This window comes from Alexandromys fortis, unplaced genomic scaffold (assembly GCF_014885135.2).
Source record: "Alexandromys fortis isolate MF-2015 unplaced genomic scaffold, M_Fortis_MF-2015_v1.1 scaffold_8_1_9099942, whole genome shotgun sequence".
NCBI classification, from domain to species: Eukaryota; Metazoa; Chordata; class Mammalia; order Rodentia; family Cricetidae; genus Alexandromys; species Alexandromys fortis.
The window spans coordinates 4,121,120-4,136,662 of NW_026067898.1; the positions used below are offsets into that span (position 1 = coordinate 4,121,120).

The 15,543-nt window shown below is 43.3% G+C and overlaps 1 protein-coding gene across 2 annotated transcripts in view; it reads right to left on the reverse strand.

The window, feature by feature from the left end:
* Nucleotides 1-15,241, reverse strand: part of Itprid2 (ITPR interacting domain containing 2) — a 34,876-nt gene extending 19,635 nt beyond the window's left edge. Inside the window, exons 1-9 of one of the 2 annotated variants that reach the window (XM_050119883.1) lie at nucleotides 14,883-15,241; nucleotides 14,557-14,602; nucleotides 11,245-11,294; nucleotides 10,378-10,434; nucleotides 8,531-8,570; nucleotides 8,340-8,438; nucleotides 6,946-7,154; nucleotides 5,318-6,018; nucleotides 68-140 (exon numbers count right to left, since the gene is read on the reverse strand). In XM_050119883.1, the coding sequence (XP_049975840.1) occupies nucleotides 68-140; nucleotides 5,318-6,018; nucleotides 6,946-7,154; nucleotides 8,340-8,438; nucleotides 8,531-8,570; nucleotides 10,378-10,434; nucleotides 11,245-11,294; nucleotides 14,557-14,602; nucleotides 14,883-15,093 (1,486 nt within the window). In that variant the 5' untranslated portion in view covers nucleotides 15,094-15,241. The remainder of the gene's footprint in view (nucleotides 1-67; nucleotides 141-5,317; nucleotides 6,019-6,945; nucleotides 7,155-8,339; nucleotides 8,439-8,530; nucleotides 8,571-10,377; nucleotides 10,435-11,244; nucleotides 11,295-14,556; nucleotides 14,603-14,882) is intronic. The other variant, XM_050119894.1, reaches the window with a different exon arrangement.
* Between the last annotated feature and the right edge of the window lie 302 nt (nucleotides 15,242-15,543).

Below are 15,543 nucleotides of genomic sequence, written 5' to 3' on the forward strand. Positions count from 1 at the left end.
ACCCCTTTCCTTCCCAACCCACAACACAGAGTAACGATGGGGAACTCGTGAGCAGTGGTCCACTTACCTCTCTTTGACTTGGCAAGACCTAGCTGGCAAGTGGCTGGCACGTGAGGTGCCTCTTCCTCTGTGCTCTGAACCTAAAAGAGAATCTGATGTAGTTAAGAAAATCTATGGCAAGAACAGTATCTCTTGATGGTAATTCATCAGACAAATCAGTCTAAGCAAAGCGTACCAAACATCATATAGACATTTTATCTCAGAATTGTCAGTCTGTCCCACAGCCATGTCTTCTGACCGACATCGCCAGGGGCATGCAGCACCTGCCTAGGTAGCTGGGAGAGAACTAGCATACAAAGTGACGGCACAGACAGACATGCAGGAAGCACTGCCATGCCAGGAAGCTGTGCAAATGTTAAACTGTGAATAGTTTTAAAGGGAAAACGCTAATCTATGTATCATAGGAAGCGATGACTGGGCCATATTTCATACACAGATTAGCATTTTTCCTCAGACTGAAACTAAAGTTTAACATTTGGGCAACTTCCTGGAATGGGTCACCTTTCAGCAATGACGTCATTACACATGGCGTTTTCCTACAGCTATGTGTGTATTTAAGTGGAAAGGAAATCTTAGTACAGCTAAAACCTTGAAAAGTCTTACCCATAAAATCTCTCTAAAAATTCTATTTAATGGATCACCAAACCTAGAAAAATTGCCTGTCCTTTTCCTACCTGCACAAATATATCCTTGTTAGGAAATTCTGATTCTAAATGCCATCCTCACCCTGTGCAGACACTAGCTAGCTATTCTAATTTGACTAACTTGTATCATTAGGAGGAGGCACATGCTGATTTCCCAACACTTTATGACATAAAAGTAAGTGAAATGGCCAAACACAGCTTTTCAAATCTGAACAAGTCAAAGAGCAAAGAGCAAAGTTTTAATTTGAAGTCTGTTATACTTTGAGCTATGAATTAATTTAAAACTAATAAATATCCCATAGGAATGACTAGAAAGCCAACAGCACACACACACCACACACCATGCCACCTCCACAAAGTGTGATGCTCCTACGGCCCAGATGGGGAATGTGTGCTGTGAGGAGATGGCTGTGCTATGCAGTGTCAGGAGTCTGCAGCTACGGCCTGAAGAACTGAGAGGAGACATATAAAGTAAGCCCTACTGTGCTTTGCTACTATCTAAAAATTATATTATTCATAGCAGCAGATACAAGTTCAACCGGAAAACCATTGTTTTAAGTGCAAGGGAACAGAACACATTTTCTTTTTATATTCAACAAAAGGTCTATTATTAGCTGCTACTCAGGCCCAACCTAATCCAGACAGGTTTCTAAACGACAATCATTAGCTAGACTGAAAGAGCGCAAAAGAAATCCAGACAACTATTATCTTTTAGGAATCTTAGGTTAGACATACAAATTACTATTTCTCACTCTGAAATGTAGGATTAGCAAACATTCTATTTCCTTAGAGATAAAATTAATCACAAAGTAGTGCTACCTTCTCCAGTAGTCTATCCTCCCTAACGCTATTTTAGGGAAAAGAATACTTTGCCTTCTACTACAAAGCCCTGCATCTTCGCACCGACAAGAGAGGGTCGTGTTTACAAAACTGACGTCAGTGAACCTACTCTCACTCAGCAGATTTTACAATGTTAAAACAGCGAGCCATAGCTTATTTCTTAGCTCCTATTATTGGTCATAACTATGCAACAAACAGATTTGAGTGGAAAATCAGGAAGCCAATACAGAATGAAGATCTACATAGCAAGTCTTTCTAGTGCTGTGTGGTAAGCTGGCCGTGTGCTGCGGGTAGCCTTTGATTACATTCTTAAAAATATAACCAAACATAACTTAATTGAATAAGTAATAGGCTTTCATCATACAATTCCCTGAACTTTGTAAGTTCAAAACTTTCCATAATAAAAAGAAAACAAACAAATGAGCAATACATTAAGTCAAAATAATAAATTAGGTTGTTCCTAATGTTTTGGGGACAGCTTTCTGAATCAGTCTCTGTATATCATTGCTTAGAAATAAAGAAATCCAAGAACGTCTTGCAAGAAGCTGTAGGGGCTGTGACAAGAACTCGAGCTCCTGTGCACCGAGCTCAGCACTCTCCACCCAGCGGTCTAACCCATGGGAAGTGTACAGTGCAGTCAAAAGCAGCCAATCCTGAGCTCAAGCCTTACTAACAGCAGCAAGGACACATGACAGGATTCCTCCCAGCCTTCTGTCACTGACACTCACCCATGTCTGCCCACCTCCATCTGACATCATAGGGAATATGCCATCCTTCAGAGAGATGGTGAAAGCCCCTGCTGGGAAGTGGTATCTAAGTGTCCAGGAAGGTGTGTGTTTGGGGGGGGGGGGTGACAATTGCAAACAATCTTCTTTGTACTAGTCTATGATTCTGTAATTACTTGTAAGTTTCCTTAAAGAAAAGAAAACCAGTAAGTTTTTAAACACACAACACACAGTTTGTTTCCACTGTTACATAATTTTTTTTAAAAAAGACTTTAGATATTTTAGATTAAAAATAAACAGGTAACAAACACAGTGATTACTAGGCACATCAGGACAGACATCAATTGTTAGAATTGACATTCTTATCTCCAAAGTAGGAGATTCAATGTGAGTTCAAGGTCAAACTTGGCTGCATAGCAAAACCTTGTCTCAAGAAACACAATTCACAGCCAAATTTGGAGGGCCAAAGGAACAGTGTCAGCTGTTCCTCAAATATCTGACCGATTTGGAATTATTTAAATTTAGGTGAATAAATAAAATAAACCCTACAACTTAATGCTAAAAGTAATAAACTTCATTAGTTAAAACCAATAATAAGTACAAAGACAGCATTAAATGCTCAAGAAATATTACGTATGCACTCAGTAAGGATTACATTGAAGTAGTTCAACAGCACTGTGAGAGGACCACCAGGCACACAGGGGCGGGCTCCCAACACTAATACAGACATAGCTTATCCACAAAACATAAGCAACTGTTCATTCAGTAGGATCACTTTAATGTGAGTCATTCAGACGTCTCATGTCTAACTCCTTAGAGTTATCATGCTATATTCAAGCAAGCCAACAAAAACCAACAAACAAAAATTATCCATTTAAGCCAAGAATTAAAATCCTCTCCCCACAACCCAACCAAAAACTGAGAAAGTGTTTAGAATTTCTGGGTTTTGGGCATTCTGAAATGTTTTTAGAAAGCAAGCTGACTTTTAACTAAAATAGCCTATGAGCTTCTTCATCTTTTTCTTGTCTTAAATATAAGAAACAGACACTTCTCCTAGGCCTCATCCGTCTTGTCGTCTGTTTGGCTCTCTCCACAGTTAAACATCTTCCTACTTAGGCCCTGGTTACCGTCACATCTTACCTCCTGCCTCACCCAAAGAACCACAGCAAGCTGCTGGCCTTGGGACTGCTTGGAGAGCTGGCTTCCTAAGAGAAAGAACTCTAACCGGTATCCACCGCTGTTCACACAGGAACAAACACTCTCTACAGGACTCAGACCCCAACTGTAGGGCGTCTCCCAGAGAAGCCGTGCTAGCTCCTCTGAAGGGGATGTAAGTCGGCCTCAGGAGGACTGCTCTCTTTGTCTGTTAGTACAATTCCTATCATGCTTAAGAGGAAATGAAAACAACACATTTTCCTGCTTTAGCCATTGTTCTATAAGCTTTCTCTAAAGTTCCCAAAGAAAAAATAGAATTCTAGGTTCTTAATGCATTTTTAAAATAGATATGAAAAGGTAAGGATTCATTATCCCTAAAGTTCCTCTGTTTACAACAGACGAAGCTAACAAAATAATTTGTTTTATTTATTTGAGAAAATATCTATGTATACCAGGCTACTAGCCTGGAACTTGCTATGTAGCTTCATCTTGTCTCAGAACTTATGGCCATCCCGCCTCAGCCCTCTGGATGCTAGCATTACACACATGTAACACCATTCCTAGTGACAGCACACACAAACATCTAACTACACTTCACAAAAAGGCTCACATTATGTTGTCATTCACAGGTTTTACCCAGCAGAGGGCACGAATGACACAGGTCTATACAGAAAGGAAAGGGCAGCTACCATTTTACAGGTGGTGTGGGCTCTTGTGAATGTATGGGTCCCTTTCACTTCTGCTCAGAAACCATGAATTCTTGAAAATCCTGTAAATCACAAAGACACTGCCAAGCTACCACTGTCCAAACCGAAACAACAGCATGACATTTTCAGAGAGTGCACGATTTGTATTTAGCTGTTTTGTGTGATACGGTACTGAAGCTGTGGAGTTGCTCAGCACAGAAGAGTGGGCCCAGGAAAGGCTCGAACCAGACTTAGTGGTAAGACCAAAACAACATGCAACAAGAATCTTTAGGACAGGGCCAGAGGTTTGGAAGCATACATCATAATTCCCTTCCATCCTCATTGGACTGAGCTGTAAACTGCCTTAATAATTGAAAAATGGAAATATAAACTACAGGAAAAAGATTGAGGGAAAGTAGCCTGCAAGAAAAATGCACAATATGCCAGAGATTCTTCTCTTTCCCCTTTCATTTTATTCTTTAGTCATAATTAACATTTAAAAATTCTAAAAACTACACACACACAAAAAGAAAAAAAAACATAAATAGCCCAATTAGGCCAAGCATCAGTCCCGCCCACAGTGCAGGTGTCCCTGCTGGACCACACAGCTGAATCTCTCGTGCATCGGCCCCTGTGGTCTAGAAGGAGCTCTAGGTGAACCTCATGAGAATTTTTCCTCCCTGAGTTCAAATTCTACCGTTACCTAGCAGGAGATTTCATCAGTCAAATAAAAAGTCACCACATGTTGATCTGGGCTTACAAAACACCACTCGGCCCCTTCCAGAACCTTCGCTCTTAGGCATAAACCAACCAATTCCAGCATCTACTCACAAGCTGCCTTCACCCTCTCCATAGTCACTGGGACCCTTTCTGACTGAACTGCACATCTGATTGATTTCTGCATTTTCACTGTTATGCAATACTCATTTGGATTTGCATATACACTCTCAAGGCTCTCTCTGACATCAAAATCTTAGGCTTGAAGGAAAAATGGCTGCAGATAAAATGTCATCTGGGGGAGATGACATGGCAGTCTTGCCTGAGGGGTGCCACCACACACAGTTCAGCAACCAACTCCTGGTTTGTGGGGGACAACACCAGGCTGAGTTTCCATAGCTATGAGTGTACTGGCACCTCCCATCTTATGAACAGGTTCTGGGGCTTCTCTTCCGGGCTCTTTGCTAGTCTCGGGGAGCCATTTACCTACCTCTTCCATCTCGAAGGAGTCTTTCTGCTGCGTCATTACGTTTCTTATGAATGGAATCGTCAGGGGTGCACAGGGCTCTTTGTCACTGGCAGATGCATGGCCACTTCTCAGCTCACTGCTGCTCTGGGACTCGCAGTGGCTCGGCACGTTGACATCACAACCTACGTCAGACCCTGCAACACCAGGCTTCGGCAGCAGCTTATCCTCCTGACTTGGAGCTTCTTTGCTTCGTTCGCTTTCCATTTTGTGGCTAACGTTACTATCTGCGTCATCAGAGAGTCTGTCGGTATCCACACTGTCTGTGATAGTCGATGAACTACCTGAGACTTCTTCTGTAACCGTAGCCAGCGTAGAAGAGGACTCCTTCTTCTTCATAACTTTCTGCAGCTTGGGGTCATTCTTGCCGCCACTGTCCTCAGCCAGAGAGATGCTCAGCGCCTTTCCTTTCTCACTTGAAGGGGAGGGGCTCCCTTCCCCTTTCTCTGTCTTATCAACACATAAGTTTAGTTTGGATAGTGTTTTCATCAGACGGTTTGCAGTGTTGCTTCGAGTTAGAGGAGGAGGGGAGTCTGTTGCCTCCTTGGTGGAGGTCACTGAGGACATGCTTCCAATTCTCTGCAGGGGAGTCCCAGAGACTTGGGAATAGAGAGAAGAGAATGCATTGGCCACAGTAGTAAGCACTTCAATTTGACGAAAACGGCCTACAGAAAAAAAAGAAAGAAAAAAAAGAAATTATATGCTTATGTTATGTGTACCTATTGTAAATAAATTCTATGCTTATCGGCACATAAACACATGCTGTTTAGAAGTCTAGTAATTGAATTTAGATCTTAAGTATTATGAAATCATATTTTCCCCATGTAAACACTGAAATCTCTACATTTGTAGAATAGGGAAGATTTTTACTGTGAACATTAGAATTTATACTTTAAAAAATTAGAAATAAGCACAAAATGGTGATAATACTGAATATGAGAGAACTAGCTAACTGGTCTCTAGTTATGATTTATTGTTTGCTCACGGACTCCACTAAGACTCTTCAAAATGCCTTCCTAAGAGAACACATCAGCGTACACTTAAGACTGATCCATTGACAACCTTAGATGGAGAAAACAGCGCACCAGCCACGGTGAGTTAGTTTACAGAACAGCACCTGAAATGGACTGACTTTTCATTTAAAACTAACAAGCTCCTCCACCTACTTCTTTCTTTCTTGAACAAATGCAATTTGGAGATAAATAAAAATTCTGCAAATAAATTACGATGAGTTAATGAGGAAGGAAAGATGGAATAACCTCTATAAATAGAATAAGTAATTCAGAATGAGTAAAAGAGCTATTCTAATATTAACCTTATTTTTAAAATGTTAGGTGCTAAAACAAACACCACCATCTCGCCTAGATGCTAATCTTTTTCTTGTTTTTTTTTTTTTTTTTTTTTTGGAGTCAGGGTTTCTCTGTGTAACAGCCCTGGCTGTCCTGGAACTCGCTCTGTAGACCAGGCTGGCCTCGAACTCACAGAGATCTGCCTGCCTCTGACTCCAGAGGGCTGGGATTAAAGGTGTGCACCACCACCACCCAGCTTGATGCTAAATTTTTAAAACAACACATTAACATCAAAAATCTTACTTGTCAATGCATAATTTGGGTTCTCTACTTCCATCCGTTGCATTTGTGCACTCAAAAATACTTTAATGTCTATGCCTCTGGCAAAGGATGATGAATTAAAAAATCTGGAAGGAATTTTAGAAGCAATATCTGGCTCATCTCGTCCAAATCCAAGATTGTACAGAATTTCTTCAGGATCTTCTTCATAGAGCTCCAGCAGTTCTGAGACACTGGAACGAATGAGGACAAGCGTGAGGATGGAAAGAGTAGTTGTGGTCGACACTGCACTCTCAAAAACACACAGCTCTGTCTCCATTCCCCTTGTTCACTGTCTTCTGATACTGCGCACTCCTGGGATACACAACCCTTAGGAAGGACACACAGGTGCATTTTCTCAGGGTGCTAGTGTTGGAAAAACAGAAACTGAAGTTCAAACACATAGTCCCCAAGAAATGAAAGAGACCTCTAAGGGATTCCTCACCTTATTTTCTTGGTCATTTTTAAGGGATTCTCCAGTGAAGCAATTTAGTTAAAACAGAGCATGCCTAGTAAGGAGAGAATGGGTGGAGGGGAGGGGAGCAGGAAAAGCATCCCCGGAAGCTGGTACAGCTCGGGTACTGAGGACAGCTGTGAAACACGAGCGTGGCAGACCTTTTTTGTCTTAGAAGAGGCAACTACCTTAGAAGAAGCAATGAAGGAGACAAAGTGGAGTCAGAGAGCAGGGAGGAGCCTCCAGTTCTTCTCTCCCCACATCTGCTCAGGAAGGAGGGGTAAGGCGAGGAGGATGCCGGTTACACAAAGGGAAACTCTCACTCTCTCACTCTGCTGGCCGCTCAGCAGCATCACACCCTTTCACTCCAGTGATAATCCAAGCTTTCTGGGGCTCAATAACAACCAAGAACTTGTCAAGAGGACGGTTATATCTGCTTCAAAGATAAGTGCCTAGGTTGTGATACAATCATTTGTATAGCAATTTAAAAACTGGTTCCACGGCCCCTGTAGTTGATTTTGCACATATTAAAGATTGGTTTAACACACTGGAAACAAATTTAGCCTTGAATATAAAGAAACTAATTAGGCAGGTTTGTGCTGATATGCTGATTTCTATGTCAGTTACTCAAGGCTCTCATGGTACAGGGAGTTTCGGTTCTTATAAGTAGAAGTCATTCCAGTATGGAGTTTCTCCTTCAGGACGCTCACACAGCTTTAACACTCGCTACTGTTAGGAACACAGCACCTGATTTCATTTGCTTAGTTACAGGTGCTGCTGGTTTCTGCATGAGAAGCTCCTGTCAGTTATGACAGTTCAGGAAACACTTTGGGTTCCCTTTGATTCACAGTCTCAACATCACAACAAAGACCAGAGGGTGCCAGGCTCTCTCAGCACGTACGACCCCAGGCTTACCAGGACTCACCTTGACACTGTACCGCTGCTTTTCCCAGACCCAGTAGAGTTCATACTTCTCCCTTTCTGATGGAACTGGAGTCTCCTCTCTTTGGCCAGGATATTATTGCTATAAACACAACAAGACACTTTAAAACCTGAGTCTTCTATACTCAATCCCTTTTCACTTGCAGAAAGAAGCAGAACCAAACAGGTACATACCAGTTTTCAACTTGAGCATCAGGTTCATGTAGGTGATTGGCTACAAATAAAAAATAAGTGAGTTCAATAAAAGTCAATAAAAAAAATAAGTGAGCAGAGAACACACTGCCAGCAGGACAATGGCACAGTTATGGAGAACACAGGCTATCCGCATTGCCACAGCTGGCCTGTTAAATGTCGCGACTGAAACTCCTGTACAGAGAGGCAAGCAGTGGGCCAGCAGCTTTTAGAGGCTGCTACTTTCTGGCAACGCAAAACTACTCTTATTTGAGTGCTTAAGAAGAAAAAGATTTATTAGTAATCAGTTAAATTTCTGGCCCAGATTGGAGAGTCAATGAGGAAGATAAATAGCATATACTGGTGTATGTAGTGCTATTAAACTTCTAAGTTGTCAATCAAGAACATCTTAAAAGCAAATGTAACTGGGCACCAGTAAGTGGAGCCATAGTGTTCACATATTTCTTATGTGTTTTCAAAGCCTTAAGTACGCAATGTGAAATGCTCTACACCTTTCAATAAAATGTTCCCTTTAAAAGCCAAAAATAAATTTAATTAATTTTAAAAAGAATTACTAACAAAAAACCAAAACCTTCCTCTAACTTTATTAGATTAACAAGATCAAAGCAAACAGAAAAAAGTCAATGTTTAGACTTAATTTTATCATTATTTATAAAAAAAAATGAGACAAGTGAGGTTAATAACAAAAATGTCCACTTTAGCAACTGCCTTTTTCATTTATGATGTACAAATTGGTGAGAATGTTTTTATTTTGCTTCTTTGTGTATCTCCTAACAGCATCATTTGACATCATGACCCAGGCAGACTGTTAAAGCTGTCCACAGGGTGCTGATAAGCATCTTAACAAGGTGCTGATGGGTCTGTTAAGGGCAATGACTTGAAAGAAGGAAGATAAAGTTTTCATTTATTCTTGAAAAATACATTGATAGATAGTGACAATATACATATTCTCAACTTTCTGAGGGTTCTAATGCTAAAATGCTCCAATAAGTAACTCAGCTTACAAATGACGTTAAAGTACCAAAGGACCAAGGATACTAAATTCACTCTTCATCAGCTTCTACTTTTTAAGCATTTAACAAAAATCTTTAGTTCTTTGTAAAAGCTACCAATAACCTATTCACCTAGTGAAACAAAACAGAATCAGTGTGGGTTCAAGCATGGCGGACCACACCTGCAATCAAAATGCACACAGCTGTGAATTTGAGGCCAGCCTGAGGTTACATGGGGAACTCAAGGTCACTGTGCTTACAGAGCGCAAAACCTGTCTCAAAACACAGTAAAAGCCCTACCTTTTATTATAGCTACAAAATAGTTTTAAAAAGAGAACCCTAACTTACTGTCCTGGAAGTTACAAAGAACTGAACGACATGCTTTTACAGCGCTGAAGCGCCCGGATAGACACCTGCAAAGTGACCTGGCTTCTCTTCTCTTCGGACTTTGTGCTTCAGTCTCAACTGTCAGGGAAAGAGGGAGAGCATAGGAAACAGACAAACCCCGGCCAGAGTGTGACATGAGTCCATTCCCTAAACAAAACTAACTGCAGCTGAGTTTCTCCTGCATAAATATTTGAGCTCCTTTCCTCCTTGGGGACAGTTTTCCCTCATTTGTATCACCATGGTTCTGTCACAGACAGTTCCTCCACGCGTTGAAAACAGGTGAGAGGCAGCTATGGTATTTCAGAGAAAGAATCCTACCGGTTAGGACAATGAAAGTGACGCATTGTCAAGACCTTCAAATGATCCCTGAGAGCTAGAGACGGGACAGTCTTTACTTCATCTCTAAGATAACCATAACTACAGGAAGGCACAGTTCCTCGTCAAGCATACCTTCAGCTCCCAGCGACAAGTCATCTTCGAAGCTTCCTCCATTTCTCCCAAGCACACCTACAGCAGAGTGTGAAAATTCAGAACCATACCCTGGAGCTCTGCTCTACCCCATGATGCCACTGCCATACAAAGTCATTAATTAAATAAGTCAACCAAGCAAAATATTCCACAAACCACAGGAAACTATCTCAAACCTCAGTACACTCAAAATTATTAAGACTGCCATGTCAAGAAGCAAACAAGCTTTTTCTCTGTTGTACAGAAATAATGTCGGTGGCCAGGTAAATACACTTTAGATTTCTTAAGTCTCGGGAGGCATTTCATTAGACAAAATACGTGACTGGAGAGTTCCATAGAAAGCTGGGTCCTGACACGGCCACCCCTTCTCCATCTCCAGGCTGCATCGGGCCCGAGCTTTGTTCTCATGACACTGTGTATTCTTTCTCTTCACCCTGTTGTTAGCTGCACATTCTTGTTGCATTTTGAACTTGAGAATTTTGTCTTTCACAGGTGCTAAAATTTCAGGTGTGGCAATTTCAGTTAGTGTAAGCAAAGAAACGCTACACTCAAGTTAGCCTACCTAGTTCACTCACTGTGAATTTTTGTTATGTTTACATAACGTAGTCTGTATTTAATCAGCCTTTATAATATCTAACCAGGCAATAAGAATATAAGTATGACATTGTGAAAAGCTTTGGGAAACAAAGTTATTTAAAGTTACTATTCTTCCACGGCTTATGAGAATATTTTTCCCTTTGAACTTCTAGCTCAGAATGGCATCAAGCCTCACTTGTGTGATTCAAACATACACGCTCACCTAAAAGACGAAAGAAAATTCTCCGTTTGGAAAAAAGAAAGCTCTCTTACCCTTCAGTGCTCCACCACTTTGCTCATCCAGTGAGGCTCCCAAAGGGGTGCTGCAATCACAGAGACACAGAAGCCTCAGTCCTCTGAAAACCCATCTGGAGAACTGTCACTGCAGAGCCTCACTTTAGAGTTACAGCCAAGCAAGCATCTTCATCAATTTAGTGCTCCTCCCCAAACACCAGGAATGTGAGTGGCTTACATAAGCAATGTCCTTCTAAGCAAATACGCGTTGTCAAGTCAGTTCACTAGCAATGACTTAATCACAGGTCTGCGCTGCAGCAATTAAGAGCAGGAATGGCAGTCGTACACAATATAAATTGTTATTTTCTTTGAAAACACATACATACACAGAGAGAGACAGAGACAGAGACAGAGAGAGAACATAGACGACAAAAGGCTAAGGAATCGTGTCAGTGTCTTCTGCCAAAACAAACCAAAGCCAACTAAACCAAACAACCAAAGAAACAAAACAACAGAAAACATAATTTCAGTGGTAAGCAACTTAATTTAGTAAAACAAAAAGTTCCAAGACTTAGGAAACAAGCCCAAGAGTTCCTTGGTTCTTTCTTACCTGTCGGCCGAGCTGGCAGTTCAGAGTACTGCCTCAGAAGCTGCTCCCTACCTCAAGGAAAGCCTTCCTCACACACACAGAGGAGATTAACTTTGGAAAGTCCTCAGCTCAGCTTGGGAATCAGGGTTAAGGCTCAGCCAAAGCTGATTTTCTCCCCATTTGTAGTTCAAACATGAATGTCTCAGAACTGGTTGCCAAATACAGAGATACCTTTACTTTTCTCCAAACAACTTAGTTTTGTGACTAGAATCACAGAAACATCCTTTATTCTGAAGGCTGTATTCTGTGATACAAACTTGGGCTTCTCAGTAACAGTTCCGACCTGCTAAAGGCTACATCAGAAGAGAAATCCATCCTGGGAACCGTTTCAAAGAAGTGTTACAGAGAGTCCGTTAAAAGTGCAAACACATACATAAGCAAGGTCGGTCTTTGAAACTGATGCTTTTGAGATGTAGAAGAATCAAGAGCAAGTACCATATGGGAACTGATAAAACCTTTAACTAGCTTTTGCATATATTTCATTTAAGCTCTAGCTGATGTTATTAGGAAACTTTGTTCTTTTCTTAGTTGGGCCCAAACACTGTATTTCTGTGGCCATAGCTGCCTCTGCTGCTCCGCACTAACAGAAGACAGCGAATGAGGCAGAATGTAAGTGGCCTCCTCCTTCAAAAACAAGTTCTTTACTCCTAGCTGCCCTGTGCCAAGTCCCAGCAGGATCTGTACTGCTTCCTAAACTGCGTCAGTCAATTTGGGTGGTTGAAAAAAAATAGTTATCAGAATGAATAAAGATTCCATCAGAGAAGGGAAAGTATGACATCTTCTCTCAGGATACGGATAACAATGAAAATCAGAGTATTTCAGAATTGGTCAAGGGGGGAAGCTATCCTTCTAATCATTTGCAAAGAATATACAAAATACATTAACACTCGACTCTGAGAAGGATCCCACGTTGCTCTTAAAAAAAATAGGAAGGAAGGGGAGTGGGGGAAATGTATAGCTCAATTAAAAACAATAAAGAATAAAGAAAAATACAGTTGCAAGTATCCTAGCAGTCAAATCTACAACAAATAGCCAACATTAAATAGGATTCCATGTTCTAACTTTCAGGCACAAATGAATACTGCTTGTGTGTTGACAGGGGTAGCTATCGGAACAACAAAGCCATCTATGAGGAGGGACAGAAGGCTGCAGAATCTGTGCACACTGAGTTTAGCAATGAAACTTCTGGAATTTTCTGGTCTGAACTTGTGTCCTGGTCAATGTCAGCATTCTCCTACTGCATTTACCTGAAAGATGCATTTATTTTCTGTCTACTTAATATTTTTATCTTCTTCAACCCTGTTTCCTATACATCATTTTCTAATGTGATTTTTCCCTTCGTCTTACATTAAAAAAATCCTTTGGCTTGAACTAAAATCCTAGAAATGTTCAGAGCAATTTTATGGGTTAACCAATACTGTTCAGCAATGGATTTTAAATCAGGACCAGGATGCAAACTTGAAAGACTTGAATAAAAGCAAGGGTAGACTACCTGCTTCACTCCACGATGGAGAAATCGCAGAGATACTGCTTTGTAAGTTCTCTCCTAGAAAGTCTCGACGATGTCCATTTAAAATTCCAACCTTTCTGTTTCACACTATTCTGCTGACCAGCCCGTGGCACACAACTGTGCTTTGTAAAGGTCATATTCTCGTAACCGAAGGGGTAAACTAAGCTGGCTGTTAACCTAAAGACTTCTTGAAGCAGTGTATTTGCCTCTGTGCTTCTTTGAGAGGGCCATCTACACATTCCATAACATTTCCGACCCTTCCATGACACCATTAGCCAAAGCAAAAAATAAAAATCTGCGGTGAACAATCAGTAGGGCTCCAATTACTCAAGTCACCAAAACAAAGACAGCCAGTATTCTCTCTTTAAGGGACAAAAATTACTACCATATATAAGAATCGCTTTCCAAAATAAAAAACAACAAAATAATCCCCAGGACAAACATAACTTGAGAAAACAATAATATGCCCAGAAGCAAACGCCAACAAAAGTTTAAAAGCTATAATCTTTACACAGATTTTTCAAAGAGATCAAATAAATTGGAAAAAGATGAAAGTGAAACACGTTTTACCATAGTCAGATTTACTTGCAATGACACCCATTCTCTGTATTTTATCAAACAGTTTTGTGCCAGTGGCCAAGGCATGTAACTGCTCAGACTCATGCAGTCTGAATGCCTTCAAAGCTCCATTTCCTTCTTCGAATTCCAATGCGAGCTGACAAATCCACTCCAAAGGACCAAGCTGGCTAGTTTTAATAGCTCCCCAGTGGGATTTAAGGCACACAACCCAAATTAAAGCCCGGTTAGAGTAGTTAAGTAAATTAAATTCGTCTAAAACACGTTCGAAAGGAAAATGACTTTGTGCCAGATATGTAGATGCCAAAATAAAACACCGTCCGAAACACCAGAATTCAAAGAAATGCCACGACCATCCGAAGTAGCATCACCATGACCTGTTTTAGTTTCTGATCTGATGCTGACATCATGCCCGGGCTGCTAAACTTTGCAGTCCTCACTGTAAAGTTAACTCAGTCACAAACAATCAGCGGCCACAACACTTCCACTTCTAATCGCTTCAAGAAGGAAGCTATCGGCCGGCTCACTTTCCGGTTCCTAGCTTACAGCTGCCACGGGACCTAGAGACACCGCCGAGTCCCTCGCTTCTCCCCCGGACAACCCGAGCAGGACTCACCGGCAGTCTTTGAGCCATATTGCGATCTTCTCATTGGGCACGTTTCCTGCGGAGCAGAGCGAAGGGACAGCTCGTTAGGGACTCCAGAAGAACTCAGAGGCTGTGCCATCCTGACACTCCCTTGCAGAAGAATCCGCCGGGGTTAACCGGCAGCCTCGGGGAGCCTTCCGGGCGCCCGACCCGGCGGAGCCAGCCGGCAGCCAGGTGCAGAGGCTGGCGCGAGGGCGCCGAGGACGCGCGCGTGTCAAGGTCGGGGGTCGTCCGGTCCCAGCGCCCGGTGGCACGGAGCACGCCACCTCCCCGCCCGCACGTCCCGGCGAACCGACCTCGCCCCGCGGCCGCCGGCAGCTTCGCGCCGGGGAGGTCCTCCTCGTCGTCCTCGTCCTCGTCCTGCGTCGTCGCCTCTGTGGACAGATCCTCCGTCTCCGACGCCTGCCAGGAGCTGCGGCACTTGGCCCAGGCCTTCCTCCTGCGACTCGCCACTTGCCACTCCAGTTCCTCCTCCGCCTCCGCCGACGCCGTCAGGGGTCGGTTCATGGCCGCACCGGGGGCTTCCGCGGGCCCAGCCCGAGCCTACGCGGGACACGGCGGCGGCTGCGGGGACCCCCGCCGCTGCTGTCAGCGCCCAGCCGGGCAGGGGGCCCGGGGGAGCGGGAGCGAGCGCCGCAGGAGGAGGGGACGGGGAGGGAGGGAGGGAAGGAAGGGAGGGAGGGGCGGAGGGCCGGCGCTTCACGTGAACCCGGCCTGGCGGGGCGCAGCGGCGCGAGTGGCTCCGGGGAGCGCGGGAGGCGCCGAGCGCCCGGCCGGCCCGACCCCGCCCACTCCGAGACCCCGCCCCGCCCCCTTCGTAGCCACGCCTCCCCGCGAGACACGGTCCGGCCCCCTCGCGGCAGGGCGCCCCGCCCACGAAGGCCACCACGCCCCCTTCCGGTGGCGGTCTCGCAGGGAGCGGAGAGGCGAGTCCGGGCGGGGCTTGGCCTGACGAGC